Source organism: Schistocerca nitens, chromosome 1 (genome assembly GCF_023898315.1).
Source record: "Schistocerca nitens isolate TAMUIC-IGC-003100 chromosome 1, iqSchNite1.1, whole genome shotgun sequence".
NCBI classification, from domain to species: domain Eukaryota; kingdom Metazoa; phylum Arthropoda; class Insecta; order Orthoptera; family Acrididae; genus Schistocerca; species Schistocerca nitens.
Window position 1 is genome coordinate 757,015,153 of NC_064614.1, and position 23,542 is coordinate 757,038,694.

Below are 23,542 nucleotides of genomic sequence, written 5' to 3' on the forward strand. Positions count from 1 at the left end.
TACTACAAAGTTCACTGAACATCTGTGGAATTTGGCAATGGCTCTGAGCACTATGGGACTTAACATCTGTGGTCATCAGTCCCCTAGAACTTAGAACTACTTAAACCTAACTAACCGAAGGACATCACACACATCCATGCCCAAGGCAGGATTCGAACCTGCGACCGTAGCAGTCGCGCGGTTGCGGACTGCGCGCCTAGAACCGCTAGACCACCACGGCCGGCTCTGTGGAATTTCTTCACTCAGTTTTGCATTAGGTTAAAAGTTTGCCCACTCACAGATGTAAATTCCAGGGGAGACAGTTTCTTCAGTACATACTAACTTCACCTTCTCAACCTTTCTGAATGAGGCCATTGGTCCTGGTGGGTGTTAAATTGTAACATTTACATCTTACATTTGACTGTTTATTTTATCAGTTTCAGCACTCCACTACTGTTCTTCATAAGCACAAGCCATTTTTTTTTTTTTTTTTTTTTTTTTTTTTTTTTTTTTTTCAGGTGATGATGATGTGATCTCACATTTGAGCAAGTTGTGTGACTGCAGTATAAAACACTGAAGGTGACTTTAATCTTCTAACAAGTGTGGAATCTTTCCTTCAAGATAATGGTGCAGAGTTCTTGTGTTTATTCATGTTTTACAAAAATGTAGGTGCGGCTCTCGAGTTTATCTTAATCTTTATAACAGAACACAAATGGATGAACTGTGGCCTCTTTATGTGTACCTAGTGGTCCCCTTGTACGTCATCTTTAACAAAAAGGAATAGTTTTCTGAAAAGTCAGAAAGAACTAAGCATTCATCAACTGTCAAGGTTTGCTTTTTGCTCTCATAAATTTACCTTTAGCTTTGTTTTCTAATTGAACTAGCAGGAGATACACCTAATATTTCACAAGTGGAATCTACTTTTTTAATGTTTATCTGAATTGTCACTATCCTTTTCTTTGTCAATTATTAATATCTTAGAATAACATGTTGGTCACAATTACTTTCCTGGTGTTGGATTGATAAAAGTGCTTTTATTTTTAGAATAATGATCAATGATTTAACCTCCGAGCCAACTGTGAAGTGAAACAACACTTTATCTTCTTCACTGTATTGTTCAATGAAAGTAATGCCTTTAGGAAACACTTCATACACACTTATGACAAGCTGCATTAATAAGAACACTTGAGACTCCATTTTTTAACTGCACACTTCAGGAGCTCATAGTTAACTCACTGTGAGTGGACGGACATTGGTGGAAATGGGGGAGAACACACAGACTTGTACAGGCTTGTCTGTGAGCCTGTAGAGAGTTGCAGATGCTGTCTGCTGGCCTACTCAAACTTTCAGCATAGGACTGTCTTAACAAATGATCATCAGTTTCTTTAATCTGATGTATTTAAATTATGCAGTTGATATAAGTTTTTGCATTGTCAACCTAGATATAACAGATGCTAAAAAACATTTTTGAGTCTTCTTTGTATTTATTTTTCATAGTTTCTAGTTGAATCCCACAGATGAAATATGTACTGAAGTTTGATATCATAAATGTGTCTTAAGTGCGTAATTTTCAGATTTCTATCTGGTCCCCTAACAAAGGCGTTGCAGGCCAAAAGAAGAAAAAAATTTAAAAAATAAAAACTGTTTTTCTAAATAGTGTACTTTTTAAGTGTAAGCTTCTCACCATTGGTACTCTATAAAAAGTAACTATGAAATTTAATGTAATTGCACAAAAAATATTAAGATAGAACTTATTCCTTGTATAGAAAATTATTGATTACAAATTGAGATTCTTTTCTTTTCTGTTAATCTGCTACCAAGAACATATATATATATATATATATACACACCTATGTGGAATGTTTCCCTCTATTATACTCTTTGTCTTTAAATAGGTCTACTTGTGTCTGTATATGTGTGGATGGATATGTGTGTGTGTGCGCGCGAGTGTATACCCGTCCTTTTTCCCCCCTAAGGTAAGTCTTTCCGCTCCCGGGATTGGAATGACTCCTTACCCTCTCCCTTAAAACCCACATCCTTTCATCTTTCCCTCTCCTTCCCTCTTTCCTGATGAAGCAACCTTTAGTTGCGAAAACTTGAATTTCGTGTGTATGTTTGTGTCTATCGACCTGCCAGCACTTTCGTTCGGTAAGTCACATCATCTGTGTGTGTGTGTGTGTGTGTGTGTGTGTGTGTGTGTGTGTGTCTGTGTATATATATTTCACACACCAGGCCTCAATCTCCGCTAATTTCAAGTTGCCGCCACTCACACCTCACCTGTCATTCAACAACATCTTTGCCTCTGCACTTCCACCTCGACTGACATCTCTGCCCAAACTCTTTGTCTTTAAATATGTCTGCTTGTGTCTGTATATGTGTGGATGGATATGTGCGTGTGTGCGAGTGTATACCTGTCCTTTTTTCCCCCTAAGGTAAGTCTTTCCGCTTCCGGGATTGGAATGACTCCTTACACTCGCCCTTAAAACCCACATCCTTTCGTCTTTCCCTCTCCTTCCCCTCTTTCCTGATGAGGCAACAGTTTGTTGTGAAAGCTTGAATTTCGTGTGTGTGTTTGTGTTTGTTTGTGTGTCTATCGACCTGCCAGCGCTTTCGTTCGGTAAGTCACATCATCTTTGTTTTTAGATATATTTTTCCCATGTGGAATGTTTCCCTCTATTATATTGAACTTTAAAATTTCTTGTTTGTTTGTGTCCAGGTAACTAAAGCTCCATTAAAAAAAAATGTGTATCTGTGTATTTATACTGTGTACTAGTGTTTACTAACTTATTCTAAGCTTTTTGGATAAATTTTACTGCATATATTTAAGTGAGGAACTTTCTCAGGTAGCTTCTGGCTTCCAGGAGTGCCATGTCATGTGACTCCATTTAAATTTCATTTTAGTATATAGCCGAAAGTTTAGATCGGTGCTTTAGAATTTGCATATTTATTTTCTACAGTAGCTTTTGTGTAAGCAGAGTTTCTAGTAAAAAGTAATTATTGATGCACCCATTTTCAGTAGAGAATTTCTGTTTTAAGAGCTTGCAGGTCTCGTAGTCTTGGAATAAGTAAGAACTTTGCAGAGCAGATTTTAGTGTTTGTTTATCTCCTCATTTACATGTTGCATACAGTCCAACTACAATAGCACCACAGTCATGTAATTCTCTCCTTTGTGAGAGTCTCTTTGTAATTTCTCAGTGACTCCTCACTACTTTGCTTGTATTTTTTATATCTTATTCACTTTTTTACACAGTATGACATGGCTGGGGACTATGTCCGTTATGAGCGGCCAGAAGGAGAATTGTGTGCTATCTGTAAACAGCAGGATGCTGTGTCAGCCACTGTTGACATTCTTCTGGCTACTGCTCAAAGCTGCAGCAACATCAGGGCACCAGTGCCAAGGCCAGTGATACCTTTTTGTGCCGTTGGAATCCCCAGGTGACCTGGCTGTTGCTGTGTCTTCCAATATGCAACATCCAACCAGTCTGTCTTCTCTCAAGAGTGAGTGGCAGACTCTGGAGGGTTCTCGTATCACTGGGTAGAAGGTGAAGGAGGGAACAGGCTGCATGGATGGCTCCTTAGCAACAGGTACGAGGTGCTACCAAGTGTTGATAATCTTTCTGAGCCAACACAGGATACGTCTCCTGTTGGACCAGGGGCTGATTCTCTTGCAGATCAAGACAAGTGCAAAGGGTAAATATGCTAGTCATTGGGAGCTCCAACATCATATGGGTAATGAAGTGAAATATCAGGCAGCGAGGGAAAGAATGACAGTGTGCACTTCGTTGTTGCCCCCCCCCCCCCCCCCCTGGGGATAGTAGACAGTCTCATCCAAAATGTGGAGAAGGCTCTGTCGTGACACACGTTGGCATGAATGAGGCCCGCCACTTGGATTCTGAGGTTATCCTCAGCTTTTTTCAGTAGATAACTCATCTGGAGCTCACTATTTTTAGAGGTTCAGATGATTCTATGATGAGATTGGATGTAAATTTCTCAAATTTCATTATTGGATGGAGAGTCTTAGGGTTTCCCTTAATAGGTCAGGTGTGCACTTCACACAGAGAGAGACTACTAGTGTAGTAGAGCACATGTGGTGTGCAAATGGGTCTTTTTAAGGTTAGAGAAACACCCATTGTGATCAGAGATGAACTGCCTGCCTAAATCAAATATGCATCAGCCACAATGTTCTCAGAGAATGCTCATCCTCATAAATTTGATATAGAAAAGGTAAATATGATATTACTGAACTGCAGGATCATCCGAGGAAAGGTCCCAGAATTAGTATCACTCAGTGAAGGTCAAAATGCCTGGATAGCATTACGAACAGAAAGTTGGTTGAAATAAGAAGTGAATAACAATAAAATCTAAATTTCAGATTTGAGTACGTAGTGTAAGGACAGGCTATTCACCAATGGTTGTGTCACATTTATTGCAGCAAAGAATTCAATAATATCTAGCAACGTTATCACAGATTCCACATGCGAATTAATCTGAGTGAAGTTAACCATCAAAGGTTGGTCAAAAATGGTATTCAGTTCTTTTACAGACTGCCTGGCTTCAGAGAGAATTTGCAGGATATTGTTAATAACTTTCCTGATCATGCTGTTGTAATATGAGGTGAGTTCTACTTGCCAGAGACAGGGATGTGTGTGACATTAATCTAAATGTCTTGTACAAAAATTACTTTTAGCAGATACCTAGAGAACCAACCCTTGAGGGTAATGTATAAGACTGCCTAGCAACAAAGAGATCTACATTTATAAAATTAGTTAACTTTTAAAGTAAAATTTATCAAATAATCTGACTAAAAACCCTAAGAAGTTTTGGTCTCACCTGAACTTAGAAAATGATCTGAAATCATCAGCTCAGTCAATCGGTGACCACAATTGCATGGAAACAGAAGATACCTGAGAGAAGGCTGAAATACTGAGTTCAGTCTCCCGAAATTGTTTCATCACAGAAGATAATAATGCAGTCTCTCCTTTCAGTCACTGTATGAATGTCATAAAGCAGACATTGAGATAACAGACTGCAGAATAGGAAAACAATTACAGTCACTTAGTAGTGGAAAGGCATCAGAAGCAGATGAGATACCTGTAAGACCCTACACAGATTATACAAAAGAACTTGCTCCCCTTCTAGTAAAAGTTTACTGTAGCTTGCTGGCACAACGAAGAGTACCTGGTGACTAGAAAAAAAATGCAGGTCATTCTCATTTTCAAGAAGGGTCGTAGAACAGATGCACATAATTATAGGCCTATATCTTTGACATCAATCTGTTTTAGAATTATGGAACAAGTTTTATGCTCAAAACATATGGTTTATCTGGAGAATGTAAATCTCCTCTATAAAAACCAGACACAGAGATCTTGCTCTGTTCTGGACAAGATCAATAGCACTGTATACAATGGCACTCAGGTTGACATCATGTTCCTTGAGTTTGGTAAGGCACTTGGTGCTGTCCCCCCTGCCATTTAGTGACAATGGATGAGCTTACTGAGTATTGCTCCAGGTTTGTGACGGGATCCAAGACTTCCTTGCAGATAGATCTCAATATGTCACTTTTAATGAAACATAATCAACAAATGTAAAGGTAATTTCTGAAGCCCCGAAGAAAGTGTGATAGGACCGTTACTATTTACAGTGTATAGAAATGCTCTAGTTAGAGTTGGAAGCTCTTTAAGACTTAACAGTGAACAATGAGGTTGTCTATAAGAAAGTAGCAACACCAGAAGACATTCAATTTGCAGAACGAACTATAAAAGATTGATGAATGGCGCAGGCCCTGTCAGTCGACCCTGAACATACCTAAATGTAACATATAGCACATACATAGGAAAAGAAACACACTCTTGTATAATTACGCTATTGATGACAAATTGCTGGAAACAGTATCTACTGTAAAATATCAAGGAGTAACCATGAGCAGAGACCTTAAGTTGAATAAGCACATAAAACAAATACAAAAAACAAATGCCATACTGAGATTCATAGGAAGAATCTTAAGGAAATTTAAGACATCCATGAAAAAAGTGGCTTACAAGACACTTGTTTGACCGATTCTGAGTACTGATCTGGGACCATTATCATGTAGGACTTATGGGAGAGATAGAGGAAAGCCAACAAAGAGCAGTGTGTTTGATCTCGTGACTGTTTGGTTAGCGTGACAGCATTACACAGGTCCTCAAAAAACTCCAGTGGCAGACAGTAAAGAGACTCATTGTGCATCAAGGAGAGGTGTACTACTGAAATTTTGAGAGAGTACTTTCCAGGAGGAGGTGGACAAAATAATACATACTCCCATGTACATCTCATAAAATGACTATGACGAGAAAACTCGAGAAATTATAGCCAATACAGAGGCTTACCAACAATCAGGGAAGGGAGAGTCAGTCAGTGGCACCAGAAGTATCATCCACCACACACCATCAGGTGGCATGTGGAGTATTGATGTAGAGATAGAGGTAAGGTGCTTGTGGAGTATAGATGTAGACAAAGCTTATGTGTATGCTTGAAAACTGACATATAAAAACTAATGCATCAATCAGATCCCTACAGCAAGGTACAATAGGTATACTAAGAATGAAACTATTTCATTCTTCTGTTAATCTGAAGGTGAGAGTTGTAAACCATAATAAATGAGTTCCTAATTTTAAAGTATCAAGCTACGTACAAAGTTCATACAGTGACAGTCAACCAGAACTGCTGACTACACTTCTGGTTAAAAAATTAAAATTAATAAGTGGACAGTTTCAATGGTTTTTAATACTGTATGCTGTCAACAGGGACTATATATCATTTAACAGTTTTCCACTACTATTTCATGTAATATGAGTTGTACGCTTGCTTAAATATCCCTTTAATACTGTTGAAATAATACTCTTGTGCTGATCATACAGGAAAACTCTACAAAAGATATAAATATAGGATATAAATCTGAGGTATACTAAGGGATCTGCATGAGGCATCTAATAGCCAAAGATTTCAAAAAATGCCTTAACATAAAGAGAAATCTGAAACAGTGCATATATTATGATTATATTATGTGTCATGCATCATTGCAGAATCATACTAAGGAGTTATTATTACATGATATTTTGCATGCTTTTTACATTACTGTAACTATAACTCTAGGGTTTTATTTCTCACTTGAGGCATACTACTTACAGAGATGATATGGCTGCCCATTTCCCAATGGATATTTCTGGTACCTGGCAATGTTTACAGGTGGCAGCATAGAGAACCTTGCTGAGAGTAAAGGTTCAAGCCTTGCTGCTACTGGATCAGTGGGATGAAAGAGATTGTAAATCTGTTGCACCATGGGCTTTGGTATAGGGCCTGTAACAAAGCAGTATTTGCTATACCAGGGTGAAAAAACCACCCACCTACCCACCCACCCACCCACCCACCCACACAGACAGAGAGAGAGAGAGAGAGAGAGAGAGAGAGAGAGAGAGAGATTTATTAGTGAGTATAACAAGCTTATACATGAGTGTTGTATTACAAACAAAACTTTAGAGTTTCCATAAGAGATTTCCTACATGAAAGTACATTAAAATAGAAACAAAAGAAATACTGACCAGGTTAGCAGGAGTCTCCACCCATAAAAATACAGAAAATAAGTGGAAGCATAAACTGGACAGTATGCGAGTGGGACTTTAAAAAATGTATACATTAAAAACTTTATCCTACTCTACAATGTTGTCTTAAAGTTGACCGACATTTATCTTAAACCCAGAAATTCTTTTTTGTTCCTACTTTTTGAGCTAAAAAAGCACTTGATCCAAGAGAATGCATCTTTTGCTGTCCTTTAATTAGTGAATGTATGTACTTTTGTCTGAAAAATATACAATCATTTAGGAACTGGTTGCAAAGGAAAATACTTCGTTACCCTTGTCTCTCATCTAACAAGGCTTCAAATTTAAACTAATCAATTTGTTCTTCACTCATGCATTTGTAAAAGAAAAGATATCTCAATGATTATGGAATAATATATCTAAAAACAAAGATAATGTGACTTACCAAATGAAAGTGCTGGCAGGTCGACAGACACACAAACAAACACAAACATACACACAAAATTCAAGCTTTCGCAACAAACTGTTGCCTCATCAGGAAAGAGGGAAGGAGAGGGAAAGACGAAAGGATGTGGGTAAGGAGTCATTCCAATCCCGGGAGCGGAAAGACTTACCTTAGGGGGAAAAAGGACGGGTATACACTCGCACACACACACATATCCATCCACACATATACAGACACAAGCAGACATATTTAAAGACAAAGAGTTTGGGCAGAGATGTCAGTCGAGGTGGAAGTGCAGAGGCAAAGATGTTGTTGAATGACAGGTGAGGTGTGAGTGGCGGCAACTTGAAATTAGCGGAGATTGAGGCCTGGTGGGTAACAGGAAGCGAGGATATATTGAAGAGCAAGTTCCCATCTCCGGAGTACGGATAGGTTGGTGTTGGTGGGAAGTATCCAGATAACCCGGACAGTGTAACACTGTGCCAAGATGTGCTGGCCGTGCACCAAGGCATGTTTAGCCACAGGGTGATCCTCATTACCAACAAACACTGTCTGCCTGTGTCCATTCATGCAAATGGACAGTTTGTTGCTGGTCATTCCCACATAGAATGCATCACAGTGTAGGCAGGTCAGTTGGTAAATCACGTGGGTGCTTTCACACGTGGCTCTGCCTTTGATCGTGTACACCTTCCGGGTTACAGGACTGGAGTAGGTGATGGTGGGAGGGTGCATGGGACAGGTTTTACACTGGGGGCAGTTACAAGGATAGGAGCCAGAGGGTAGGGAAGGTGGTTTGGGGATTTCATAGGGATGAACTAACAGGTTACGAAGGTTAGTAAGTCACATTATCTTTGTTTTTAGATATATTTTTCCTACGTGGAATGTTTCCCTCTATTATAAGCATATGATTATGGAATAAAATGGATAATTTTAGTTTATAGTGTCCCGTCCATAGCACAACATTATAAGCATATGATTATGGAATAAAATGGATAATTTTAGTTTATAGTGTCCCGTCCATAGCACAACAAGACTTCTTGTGGTAACTGACATAACTTAAAAATCATGACCCGTGAGGTGCACTACTCTCACTTTTGAGATACTTTGCTTAACCCAAATATATCAACAGCAAAACAGCAGTAGTATTCAATAAGCAAAAATGGCACTATCAATCCTTCCACTGCTTGAGATATGCTCTGTGTAGTCTGTGCTGAGGTGGCTTTTGTTATCACTGTATTGCTCTTACAAATTCTGGTGCCTGCTCTGAGAGACAGCATTCTGACCAATATGACCTTCCAGTCTATTATCTTCACTTGATAAGGATCTGAATTTCTTTCTTTTATCCATCATACTTACTAAATTGCATCAAATTAAGTAAAACATTGCCTCCAACTGTAAAGAGTTTGCAGAGATAAAAACACACTGGGTAAACTTTGTATTCGGTTGATTTTTAGCTCATACATTGTAGTGAATGAAATATAGATAAGACATCAAAATTTTATTTCAAATTCAGAACAGAATGATGTCTCATTTCATTCTTGAGTTATTGGGTTTTATATCTGAAGGACAGTCACTCATATCTGATACTAGATTCAAGAGGGTTTCCCCCTTCCCCAAATTAAGCAAACAATGAGGCACATGTGAAGTACAGTAAGTACTCGAAACTTCTTTATTCACCAATATATGGAATAACTTTGCAGCAGTGAGGTGTCAGTGGCTCAGGAAATCGGATGCATGTACACACGCCCACACCACATGGGAGATGACGTAGCAGCACATGTATACACACCCACAGCAGTGAAAGGTTTAAGTGCATTAAACCCAGAATTAGAAATTTCATTTACTTTAAAAATTTAAAGTAGGGCAGAGGCTGATAACCTTAGTATTAATGTTCACTAGCCATTATCAGCACTGAACTCCCCCCCTCCTGCCTCTCTCAAATCAGACTAGAGCCCAAGACTGTCTTCTATGCAACTGCCAACAGAATTCATACCACCAGCTGCTATCCTACAACTTTTTCAAAGAACAACTAAGCAGTAGTGGTTACTACGCAAAATTGTACCAATGAAAGATTCCGTTCAAGCAATAGCTCCATTTCTACTTTATGACTGAAAATGTATAAAACTATTATTGAGGTTATGTGGGAAAATAATGTGAGTGTCTTAATTTACACCTTATTTTTTAACTTTCATTGGGCAACTGGAGAGGGAGGGGGGGGGGGGGGGGGAGAGAGAGAGAGAGAGAGAGAGAGAGAGAGAGAGAGAGAGAGAGAGAGTGTGTTTATTGTTCAACTATAAAGATATACGTGAAAGGTTAATTGACTGTGTGTTTTGTTGCTAACTGTTACAAGCTGTTGTATCACCTGAAACTTACTGAGAGATTAAAACTGTGTGTCTGTGTGCCAGACACTCAAACCCGGAATCTTGTTTTCTGTAGCAATGCCCTTGTCACCCGAGTTATTCAGGCATGATTCATGTCATGCAATCACAGATTCAAACTACAACTTTTTGAAGGAGTAAAGGCTGGTTATCAGATGTGTGTCAGAATTACCTGTGAAAGTCCTCATTCCTGATTTCACCCCCAGTCCTCAATGAAAATTTACTTTTTTGTACAGCTTCACAACAGTGCAAAATCAGCTGTAGAATGAAAGAGTTCTTCTATTTATTACCTTTTTTTGGGGGTGGGGGTGGGGGGGTGGGAGGAAGGGACAAAACATATTAAAATACATTCTGTATCAGGAAATCCACAGAGGCCCAATTTTTCATGGATCTACAGTATCATATAGGCGAAACATAAAAAGTATATCTTATTGGCATATTTTTTTGACTTATTAGAAATGATTTTTTTAAACTAAATAACCACATTCATTTAAATAACATTTTCAGGTATTGCACTATAATGTTAATTATCAGGAGAGTACTTACTGTTTTTATCATCAGATGAAGAAATTTTTCTGTATGCAAGAACCAGTGCCAGGGGACTTCCAAACATGAAAAAATCACTGACTTCAAAGTCTAGTTTGCAGTGATGTGAGTGCTCACTGGAAACAATGAAAAAACACAGAGAGATCAATACGACAGTTTATACTTTCAACAAAGCAGGAATGAATTGACAAGCTAACTACCACCATTTCATTTTGATTGAACCATGGAAGTGTCATATGAAATACAATTTCCTTAATCAGAATAGCACAGTACTGCATGTATTTCATTTGTCAAGAACTGAGCTGCACTCAGTGTGATGTAGCAGTTGGTGCCATTGGCTTGCATGCCGTATGTCACCCGTTCAACCCAAATTACCGGCAGTTATTGGTCATTTAACAATTACATTCCAGGAAGGATCTCAAAATTTCTTATGTTTGTATATTCTGGAATATTTGATTTTTGCACAAATAGTAGTATACTCCAACCAGGGGATCGGTTCCGTTTGATCTGTTCTGGCTGTAGGTCTGTGTTCATAATAAACGTGCTTTGTTGTATTCTATCGACAATCCTGCTCCTGCATTTGCAATTCATTCTGGTTACAACCTGACATTGTTTCTCAGAGATACTGGGTACTTCAGAAGATCTACATCATCACGGCTCCAGTCAGGTAGTGTAAAAGCTGTTGCCTACACAGACAGAAACTGAAATGCTAGCAGTGCATCATTCCCATGGACCAAATATCCAGGAACTCAATGGGCTCCTAAACAACAGTAAGTCAGTGCACATCAGGTATCCATCAGTGTTTTCTGGAGACACTGGTCAGGATTCGGTGACCTGGCGGAAGGGACTCTACTAAGTTGCCAAATGCGATAGTTGGGAGGACATAATGCATTTAGTAAATGTGTATTTTTATTGGACGGCACACTTCAGCAGTGGTTTGAGGGAAGAGAAGAGAAGATCAACAGCTGGGACAAACTGCAGTCCACAGGAAAGAAAACATTTCGCAATAATCATCAGCAAGTATACTTAGCAACAGAAAAGCTGGAAAACAAGATCTATCATGGAAAAATGAAATAGCACTGTAGCAGTGACAGTGACAATTTTATCAACAATGATGACAGAAGTGACAAAAACTACACTGGGCACAGCTTCCAGCAGAGTTGGCACACTATTGAGTGGAATCAACTGGTTTATATAATATATCTAAAAACAAAGATGATATGACTTACCAAATGAAAGTGCTGGCAGGTCGACAGACACACAAACAAACACAAACATACACACAAAATTCAAGCTTTCGCAACAAACTGTTGCCTCATCAGGAAAGAGGGAAGGAGAGGGAAAGATGAAAGGATGTGGGTTTTAAGGGAGAGGGTAAGGAGTCATTCCAATCCCGGAAGCGGAAAGACTTACCTTAGGGGTCTCTGCCCAAACTCTTTGTCTTTAAATATGTCTGCTTGTGTCTGTATATGTGTGGATGGATATGTGTGTGTGTGCGAGTGTATACCCGTCCTTTTTTCCCCCTAAGGTAAGTCTTTCCGCTCTCAGGATTGGAATGACTCCTTACCCTCTCCCTTAAAACCCACATCCTTTCATCTTTCCCTCTCCTTCCCTCTTTCCTGATGAGGCAACAGTTTGTTGCGAAAGCTTGAATTTTGTGTGTATGTTTGTGTGTCTGTCGACCTGCCAGCACTTTCATTTGGTAAGTCACATCATCTTTGTTTTTAGATATATTTTTCCTACGTGGAATGTTTCCCTCTATTATAACCATAATGGTTTATATAATAAGACGTTTGTAAATAAAATAGTATCAGGCATGCACACACCCTGTCTCATGCATGGCTTTTGTGTTTTCCTGTTATGGACAGAGCATAACAATCATAGCTAACACTTGGCTTAAGAATCATGAAAGAAGCTTGTATATGTGGTAGAGGCCTGGAGACACTGGAAAGTTTCAGATATATTATGTAATGATGAGATTTAGCAACCAGGTTTAAAACTGTAGGAGATTTCCAGGTGCAGATGTGGACTCTGACCACAATTTATTGGTTATGTACTGTAGACTATAACTGAAGAAACTGCAAAAAGGTGGGACCTGGACAAGCTGAAAGAACCAGAGGTTTTAGAGAGTTTTAGAGAGAGCATTAGGGAACTATGGGCAAGAGCAGGGGAAAGAAATACAGTAGTAGAACAATGGGTAGCTTTGAAGGATGAAACAGTGAAGGCAACAGAGGATCAAGTAGGTAAAAAGACAAGGGCTAGAAGAAATCATTGGGTAACATAAGAGATATTGAATTTAATTGATGAATGAAGAAAAAATAAAATGCAGTAAATGAATCAGGTTAAAAGATATACAAACATCTCAAAAATGAGATCGACAGGAAGCCAAGTGCAATATGGCTAAGTGGGGATGGCTAGAGGATGAATGTAAGTATGTAGAAGCATATATCACTAGGGGTAACATAAGATACTGCCTACAGGAAAATTAAAGAGACCTTTGGTGAAAAGAGAATCACCTTATGAATATTAAGAGCTCAGATGGAAAACCAGTTCTAAGCAAAGAAGGGAAAGAAAGGTGGATGGAGTATATGGAGGGTCTATACAAGGGCAATGTACTTGAGGGCAATATTATGGAAATGGAAGAGGATGTAGATAAAGTGAAATGGGAGATATGATACTGCGTGAAGAATTTGATAGAACACTGAAAGACCTAAGTCGAAACAAGGCCCCAGGAGTAGGCAACATTCCATTAGAACTACTGAGAGCAAAAGTCTACCATCTGGTGAGCAAGATGTATGAGACAGGCAAAATACCCTCAGACTTCAAGAAGAATATAATAATTCCAATCACAAAGAAAGCAGGTGTTGACAGATGTGAAAATTATCGAACTATCAGTTTAATAAGTCACAACTGCAAAGTATTGACACAAATTCTTTACAGACGAATGGAAAAACTGTTAGAAGCCGACAATGGGGAACATCAGTTTGGATTCCGTAGAAATATAGGAACACGTGAGGCAATACTGACCCTATGAATTATCTTAGAAAATAGACTAAGGAAAGGCAAACCTACATTTCTAGCATTCATAGACTTGGAGAAAGCTTTTGACAATGTTGACTGGAATACTCTCATTCAAATTCTGACGGTGGCAGAACGGACAGTGTCTTGAAAGAAGGATATAAGACGAACAGCAACAAAAGCAAAATGAGGATAATGGAATGTAGTTGAATTAAATCAGGTGGCGCTGAGGGAATTATATTAGTAAATAAGACATTTAAAGTAGGTGATGAATTTGGCTATTTAGGGAGCAAAATAACTGATGATGGCTGAACTAGAAAGGATATTAAATGTAGACTGGCTATGGCAAGGAAAGCGTTTCTGAAGAAGAGGAATTTGTTAACATCAAGTATAGATTGAAAAGTCAGGAAGTCTTGCCTGAAAGTATTTGTATGGAGTGTAGCCATGTATGTAAGACAAGAAGAAAATACAAGCTTTTGAAATGTGGTGCTACAGAAGAATGCTGAAGTTTAGATGGGTAGATTACGTAGCTAATGAAAAGATATTGAACAGAATTGGGTAGAAGAGGAATTTGTGGCATAACTTGCCTAGAAGAAAGGATTGATTGGTAGGACACGCTCTGAGGCATCAAGGGATCATCAGTTTAGTATTGGAGGTAGTGCAGTGGGTAAAAATTGTAGAGGGAGACCAAGAGACAAATATACTAAGCAGATTGAGCTAGGAGATGAAGCTTGTACAGGATAGAGCAGCATGGAGTGCTGCATGAAACCAGTCTCTGGACTGAAGACCATCACCACAACAACAGCAACAGTGTGTTGTTGCATCTCACCAAGCATGTAACTAACAAGATTTTCAGGTTGGAACTCCTACCGAATATGCTTATTTTTTTGTCTTTTTACATTATCATGTTGTTTAGATACAGGACATTCAGTAGTCAGAAATTTCCAATACACTCACCTTTTATGTTAGAGTAGTGATGCTGCCATTTTCTTGCCCGACCCAACACTCAATGAGCTTTATTCTGTTGTATACGTACCTTTACCAGTGCTCTTTTCTGAACAGAATTTATTATAATTTAGTGTCACATTAATGAGTTTCCTATACATCTTTAATGTTAACATTTTACTTTTACCATTTCGATTGTTGGTAACTATTTTCTGTATCTAAGTATGTTAAAAAATTCGCAACTACAGATATGTTCCTTCAAGCACTATTGTAATAGGTCTCATCAACACTTAATCAAACAATGTAAAATCCAGGATATCTTAAGTGTTATTGATATTATGAGAAGCAAAACTGCTACTCACCATGTAGCGGAGATGCTGAGTCGCACTATATGGCGAGTAGCAACTTTCCTTCTCATAATATCATTAACACTTAAGATATACTAGAATGACATGAAAGCAGACAGTTACTTTGCTTGCAGTTTATTCTTATATATGAACATGACTGCTTAGTTACAAGGTGGTGGCTGTCTCTGAGAAAATGATCCTGCCTCTCACATCATGAATAATATTAAACTCTTAAGCTACAGCCATTTTTGAAATCTTCTAAAACAGTTAACTGGTCCAAATTTTTAGATACCTTGTCAACTGTTTTTGTCTTCTATAGAGAGACAGACAGAGAGAATTGACGATGATAGGTTATATTTCAAGGATAATAAATGAAAATGGAATTGACAAATTCAAGAAGTAATTGTGTAACAAACTAGAAAGATGTACACAAAACGTTTGACTTTGATGAAAAGTATAAAGGATCCTGTAACATACATACATGTTTCTTTAACAATTGTCCTACAAATTTAATCTGTGCCAGCAGATTAAATATTGGTAGGCAGTCAGAGTATCGTGTAAATCTATGTAGACTTTACTTAACAGCCAGAGACATTTGATGATGACAAGTAACTGCTGTGGGCAGATTAATATGCACAGCCATATCTTTTGCAGGTGAAGTAGATTCACAAAAGCATGCCAAACTACCTTACTGCACCGTGGTTATGCTAACTGCTTAGTCCATAAGTGCTATGGGCACATTTGGATGTGTTGTTAACATGCTAAGCCATATTTCTGTCCCCTAAACCCAGTAGCTCTAAGTTCAGATTACACAATTTGAGTTGATGTCAACATCATGCACACCCTTTAACAGGGAAGTTTTAGGTGGCAAGTATTCTGAACTATGGTTGCATAAGATACCAGGAGAGATCAGATCTGAACTACCACATTTATAACCATGCCAACCTCAGACAACAATTGCGCTGTTGGCATTATTGAATTCTTTGAGTACTCTGCTTTGCTTTGTGTTGCTCAATGTTCTCTTTTCTTGTTTTGAAATGAGTGAAAAGTCCAATCCTCGACCATGACAGGGTTCAAGTATAACACACCTCAACACATCAGTTCTGCTTTTGCAGGAGCTCAGAACACAGACATAGGATGCTAGCCCTGTGAGTAGGAGGTGAGGCTCATTCGCCTCCTCCCAACTCAGGTGGCTAAAGTTCTCATCTGTTTACACTTATGGTTCACAGTCATGTTACAGAGATTGCACTTATATCTCCTGTAGATGTTTCCTATTTCTCTTTACAATTTTGGCAGTTCTTCAGTACTGGCCACTGATTATCATACACTCTGTTTTTCTTATCTGCATATGTTGCATCCATATAAGTACTGCCAAGAGAAAGACATATCATGACACTGTACAGAGGAATAAATCCTAGAGATAGTATGAATTTTGTTCAAGATGGCATTGGGTGTAGAGTGCAGTGTTACATCGCTCCCAAAAAAGAACAACATAAACAGTGCATCACGTAAGAAGTGCCAAGAAGTTTAGTTAAAGGAATTCTGTGCAGTAAATACAGCTTTTGGTTACATGAAAAGTGTGTCAAAGTATGTTTGAAGTTCCTTAGTGACAATATACAGTGATTGTGTGCCGTATGTTTAGAACAAGAAAACGTTTGTTTATCATCAGCAGTGAAGTCGAAAGATGAAATTATAAAAGTGCTTTTAGGTGATATAGACACTCTGAAAAGTGAAATACAACTACTGATGTAAGAAAATAAAAACCTGAAGCATCAATAAAATTGTAGTTGTAAGAAAACACCAGTTGTGGAGCACACACAAGAAAATGAGTGAAACATTAATAATGGGCCAAGTTGTAAAAATGAGTGGAGTAATACACTTCCGCAATCCTCAAAAGAATGTGTAACAAGTCTTGAAACAAGCTGAAGACTTTAAATCAGGGAATAAATATAAATGGACAAAAGTGACACACAACAAGAGAGTACACAAGCAGCGCAATAGTGAAACAAATCCTCTCAAAGAATAGTTTGTCGTTATTAGTGACAGTATGCTGAAAAACATCGAAGTAACAAACACAAAAATTGATGTACATCCAGGAATCAAGTCTCAGCAAGTGAATAAACATTTGAATAACTTATTAAGCTTGGAAGAAACTTCAGGAGAGAAATTTAGCCAGAACTAAAAAGCTGTTTTCCTACATGTGAGGACAAATTCTCTTCGAAGCAGCAGTGAAGAAGAAATCATCAGTAAGACCAGAAACATTATTCAAAACAGCAACACACCTCTACAAAGCTTCTATGATTTTAGTAAGCAGCATAATATACAGAAGGTCAGTGAGTGAAACAAAAATAGCAAGAATAAATTCTTGTATCAAAGAGCAATGCAACAAGTTAGGAGCTGTATTTATAGATCCTAATAAATTCTTGAGTAATATATGTCTGGGGAAAGATGGTTTACATCTTAACAGATTGGGTTTCAAAATACTTAGCAAAATGGTTGCTGATGTGTGTCACATCACAAGAAATAAGGGAAACTAAAAAGTGCTGATGGGGATGTTAAAGAACCTAAACAACTTCCAACCAATAGTAAATATAAAATTATAAATAGAACTGAGTGTACACATATCATGTACTCTAATGTAAATGGATTAAGTGCTGAATAATCTGGTGGCAAAATGTCCTAGATAGACAAGTCTGAATTTTTTTTTATGTCGTAGTAATTTGTTTAAATGAACACTGGCTTAGTGAAGGTACATTAAAAATCTTAAGTAAAATTGAAAACTTAGAGGTAGCAGCTTCTGTAGGAAAAGTGAGTCACGTGAAGTTTTATGGATACTTATTTATTCAGATTTAGATTACCATGTAAGAAGTGACTAACTGTTTAAATGAAGAGTGTATTTTTGAGGGTTGCTGTTTGAATTAAGGAACCAAAATATTGTTATAATCTTGATTTACAGAATCCCAGGGAAAGTCACAAGTGAGCATTTCTTACATAAATTTCAGTTTTTGCCAGAACACCTTAGAAATGAAAAAACGAAAAAAAATTGTAACTGCTGCTGACTTCAAAATCAATGTGTTGAATGAAAACTGAAGCATCACAATTCATTGACTTAATAAAAAATACGTTTCAAATTTAATTTTTCAGAATCAACAAGGGAAAATGCTCAGTCAGCTACATGTATTGACAATATTTTAATGAATTATGTTTTTGAAGATGTACATAAATTTTGTCTAGATTTCGTAAATTCTAACCATTCAGCACTATTCATTGAGTTGGCCAGATCAAGTAAGGAAGTTCTGGGTAGAAAGGTCTATGTAAAACGAAACTTTAAACAGGAAAACATGATTTCATTTCACGACAAGCTGAATGAGAGACAATGGCACTTTGACAAAAATATTTCAAGCACTGGAAATTTTGAAACATTCTTAAGCAGTGTTTTTTAATGTTTACAATCAAACATTTCCACCTAAAACTTGTTTTAATAAAGTGACAAAAAGATCAGAATGGATCAATAAAGGCATAAAAATCTCCAGTGTTGAGAAACGGCAGCTACATAATGAACTAAGATATAATAAAAGTACTGAATTTGTTGAATATGTTAGATGATACAAATATAATAGGGAAACATTCCACGCGGGAAAAATATATTTAAAAACAAATATGATGTGACTTACCATACAAAAGCGCTGGCAGGTCGATAGAAACACAAACAAACACATACATACACACAAAATTCTAGCTTTCGCAACCAATGGTTGCTTCGTCAGGAAAGAGGGAAGGAGAGGGAAAGACGAAAGGATGTGGGTTTTAAGGGAGAGGGTAAGGAGTCATTCCAATCCCGGGAGCGGAAAGACTTACCTTAGGGGGAAAAAAGGACAGGTATACACTCGCACACACACACACACACACACATACACACATATATGCGTGTGTGTGCGCGAGTGTATACCTGTCCTTTTTTCCCCCTAAGGTAAGTCTTTCCGCTCCCAGGATTGGAATGACTCCTTACCCTCTCCCTTAAATCCCACATCCTTTCGTCTTTCCCTCTCCTTCCCTCTTTCCTGACGAAGGAACCAATGGTTGCGAAAGCTAGAATTTTGTGTGTATGTATGTGTTTGTTTGTGTTTCTATCGACCTGCCAGCGCTTTCGTATGGTAAGTCACATCATCTTTGTTTTTAGATGATACAAAATTACATTTAAGAAAGTTGTCAAGAAAACAAAGCAAATGGCAAATAATAGTTTAAATTTAAGACATGAGAATAAATCAAAGGCAGTGGGGTCAGTCGTAAAATCTGAATCAGGTATTAAAGCGCCTAGTCACAAAATTCGTAAAATCAAGCTTAAAAATAAGGTAATTGTGAATCCAGCTCAAATTTCAGAATGCTTCTATGAATTGTTCATTAATGTAGCGAAACCAGATGTCAGCGTTGCAGATTATGACGACAAAGTATGTGCCTTCAGACTTTATCAAATGTCAGAATGCTTCACACAATTTAGCGCGGTATCAGCAACAGAAGTAGAAAACATTATATTAACAATGAAAAACAAAAATTCTTCAGATTGGGATGGGATATCCACAAAAGTTCTCAAATTTGTGCACAGGACACCCACTATCTTTAATAATAAACTATTCTTTTGAACAAGGATGTTTCCCAGTGGTGCTAAAGTATGCAGAAGTAAATCCGCTGTTCAAAAATGGGTCAACAGAGGATATGGGAAATTATCATCCCATATCTCTTTTCCCAGTCCTGTCAAGTATTCGAAAAAGCTGCTGCCATCCAGATTCAAAATTTTATTGAAAAATGTGACATTATTTTAAAAACTCAGTTTGGCTTCCAAAGCAAAAAAAGCACTACAGAAGCAATAAACATGTTTGTTAATAACATTAGCACATCATTAGACAAGAAGAAGAAAGTTGCAGGGATATTTTGTGATCTCATAAAAACTTCGGACTCAGTAAATCATGCACTTGCCATCCACAAATTTGACGAAAGTATGGAATTAGGGGTAGCACTTTACAGTGGCTTACTTCATACCTGTGCAATAGGAAACAAAGAGTGGTTGTCACTACAAACGCAGCAAATTACTTTTCGAAATGGAAGACGGTAATGCAAGGTGTTCCTCAAGGTTCTATCCTAGGACCTACTTTGTTTCTATTCTACATCAATGACCTATCAATCAACATAAATGCTCCATCAGTCTTATTTGCAGATGATATGATTGTATTAATTGAAGAACAGGAATCAAAAACTATTCCTATCAGCACCATCAATACAATAGCTCATTTAGATACTTGGTTTCATCTCAATGGATTAGCACTCAACATCCCAAAGACACATGTGGTCCAGTTCAGAACAAACGAGTCAACATCCCAGGAAATTGAAATAAATCACAGAAATCAAAATCTAGAAGAAATGGATTCTGTAAAATTTTTTAGGATTAAACATAGATAAGAATTTAAATTGGAAGGAACACGTTGACTATCTGTTAAACTAACTATGTAGTTTTGCATTTGCAGTGCAAATGTTAGCTAATGCTACTGACATGGACACAAGGAAAATTGCATAATATAAGGAGGTTGTTTGTGTTGTTACCCCCGCTTGATAATTACATGAAATATTTGTCAGTATTCGTAAGTGGGTCCCTAGGGCACAGAATACGTGAACACTGAGAAGTAAGTTTAAGCAGTGTATTAACAAAAGATTCATTATAAAACATGCACACTATGCACACCCATCATCACTGTGTCTGACATCCTAACACCAGCTAATTATGATCGTATCAAAAGGCTCCATGGTGAGCTAAGAAGAGAGACATATTTGCACCCAACTGAATGCTAGTTATACAGTGCACTGCGGATGATGGTCAGTGGCTTACTCTCCTGTGGGCGCACTGTGGCTGGATGCAAGTCTACTGAACAAGCAAATTGTCAGCATTCCAAGATAGATAGGATGGCGAGCATGTGTTACGTACTGTATGGCTACGAGCAAACCTGTAGACCCTTACATCACTCTCCCCAGAGAAAAAGAGCAACCATAGGTGGCTCAAAACGACCTCATGGGCATTATGAATTTATTTCGCCATTTGTGGCATCAGAAGGCATTGCAACATGTATTTCATTTGCAGACACAGTAACATTCAGTACAGAGAAGCGAGCTTTCAGGATGACAATTTCATACATGGCTCTGAGAACTATGGGACTCAACATCTGTGGTCATCAGTCCCCTAGAACTTAGAACTACTTAAACCTAACTGACCTAAGGACATCACACACATCCATGCCTGAGGCAGGATTCGAACCTGCGACCGTAGCGGTCACGCGGTTCCAGACTGAAGCGCCCAGAATTGCACGGCCACACCGGTCGGCACAATTTCATACATGACAAATGCTGTTGACAAAAGGCAAATTAATAAAAGCAATAAAAACACAATACTGACAATCAAGTAGGCATGAACATTACTGGATGAATTGAAGGACTTAATTCTATTTGCTGCTTCAGTGAAGCTTAACTCATTATTGCAAGAAATTACATTTTCAGGGATATCCTTAATTAAATCATTGTCTTCAGAAAAACTTGATAAGGAATGGTTTCCATATGTTAATATGTATGAATCATTGTAATAAACAGATAACATTCTCATTAATAGCAAATGTCCAGTTACATGAAATGTAGTTGGCAATACACTAGGCATATCAAGTAGCTGACATGATAAATCACAATTGTGGCATTCAAGATTAATCCACAATTATTCAATTTGAGTGTAAAGGGTAGCTCAGGTGTATCATAATTTTTACATGTAAATGTGACATCAAGGGTGGAGTTAAATGAGAAAATTATAGCTTCAGAACATCGTTTAAGAAATGTATGATAAAGATGCATTAAAATTCTAGGGTAATCATCTCTTGGGGGGATGATTCATAAACAATTCTTTCTCACAGCTGTACACACTACTATCTAAGAATACTGCTGATTCAGGGCAAATTAACTTATGACTACATTTACACATAAGCATATCATTTTCATTTAGGGACACAAAATATCTTTGATCCTTGCTCATCAGTTGATAATCATTTAGTATGTACTTTACATGAATACCTGCCTGTCTCAATTTCAGAGGGAAAGTTTAAATCTTACACATTTCAGAATTATGCTTTGATAAAGCAATGTGTATAGAAACAATAACAGTTAATTCATCTTCAATCTTTAAAGAGTGTGTGGTGGTTAACTTTTAATAAGCATATAAATTGTAAAAGTTAACAGGGTAAATCATAGTATATGTTACATCTAGCTTTCATTCAATTGATAGTAGGATCTGTAAAAATTGTTCTGGATGTAGTAGTACACTACTCAATCATTTGAACTACTTTCTAAGGCTGTCCTTAAAGTTAAGGGCATCAATCCTAGCATTTGATAAACTATCAGTAATCCTTAACAAAAGAGTGTTTAAATCTAAGTGTGCACTCACAGCATTTAATCCTTGGAATAGTTCTCGGATACTTGTGTTCGTTTCATTACGAAGTACTTGGAAATGTGAGATAAATTGCTTTACAATCTGTTCAATGAAAACTACGGTTAGTAATGTTTCTTTGCATATTCTTTAATACAATAATTTCATTAGAGAGATTACTGGATTTGTACTGGACTGTTGTTCAAGAGCTAGTATTTTGTCTTTAACTTCCAGTAGATCTCAACTAGTTAAAGAACCAAATACAGTACGAAGGCTACTCCCTCCAAAATCAAACCAGGCATGTTTATACCTAATTAAAATTTTGCGTGGCTAAAGCTTTAAAAACAGTAAATCTCTTGTTCATAATTAGCAAATGTAGACACTACCTGCATTTTGGCTGTGATCCAGTTATTATACCAAGATGTACCCATTTCCAAAATTGTATCATTACCCTTAACAGAACAAATTAGATCAATTTGCTTCTTTGCAGAATTGAAGTGTTGCTGGATTTCACTCAGGTTGTATTTGAGTACAAGTTTTGCATTACTTGTTGAAACTACCATGTCTGATCGTGGTTCAAACAAAACACCTGTTCTCTGTGGTACTATTACTACAGCATTAGTAGAATATGCTATCATTGCAAACATTGGAATAAAGATGAACATGGTTAATTAATTCTAAATACTAGAGTTAACAATGAACATAAAATAAATGAACTGCTTGTGGTAACCTGGTTTAGCTTCACTTGTGCTCTCGTGTAACAGCTTCAATACTAAATTTTCACAACACATTCACATAAGCACATGGCTGAAATAAACACACGCATTGCACTCTCACACACTACACATGTTTACGCAGAT

At 37.6% G+C, this 23,542-nt stretch overlaps 1 protein-coding gene across 1 annotated transcript in view; it reads right to left on the reverse strand.

Annotated features, from left to right (window-relative positions):
- LOC126260921 (protein retinal degeneration B) overlaps window positions 1-23,542 on the reverse strand; it is a 598,186-nt gene that overhangs the window by 93,508 nt on the left and 481,136 nt on the right. The window contains exons 16-17 of the mRNA XM_049958405.1: window positions 10,923-11,038; window positions 7,144-7,314 (exon numbers count right to left, since the gene is read on the reverse strand). Of these exons, the coding sequence (XP_049814362.1) occupies window positions 7,144-7,314; window positions 10,923-11,038 (287 nt within the window). The remainder of the gene's footprint in view (window positions 1-7,143; window positions 7,315-10,922; window positions 11,039-23,542) is intronic.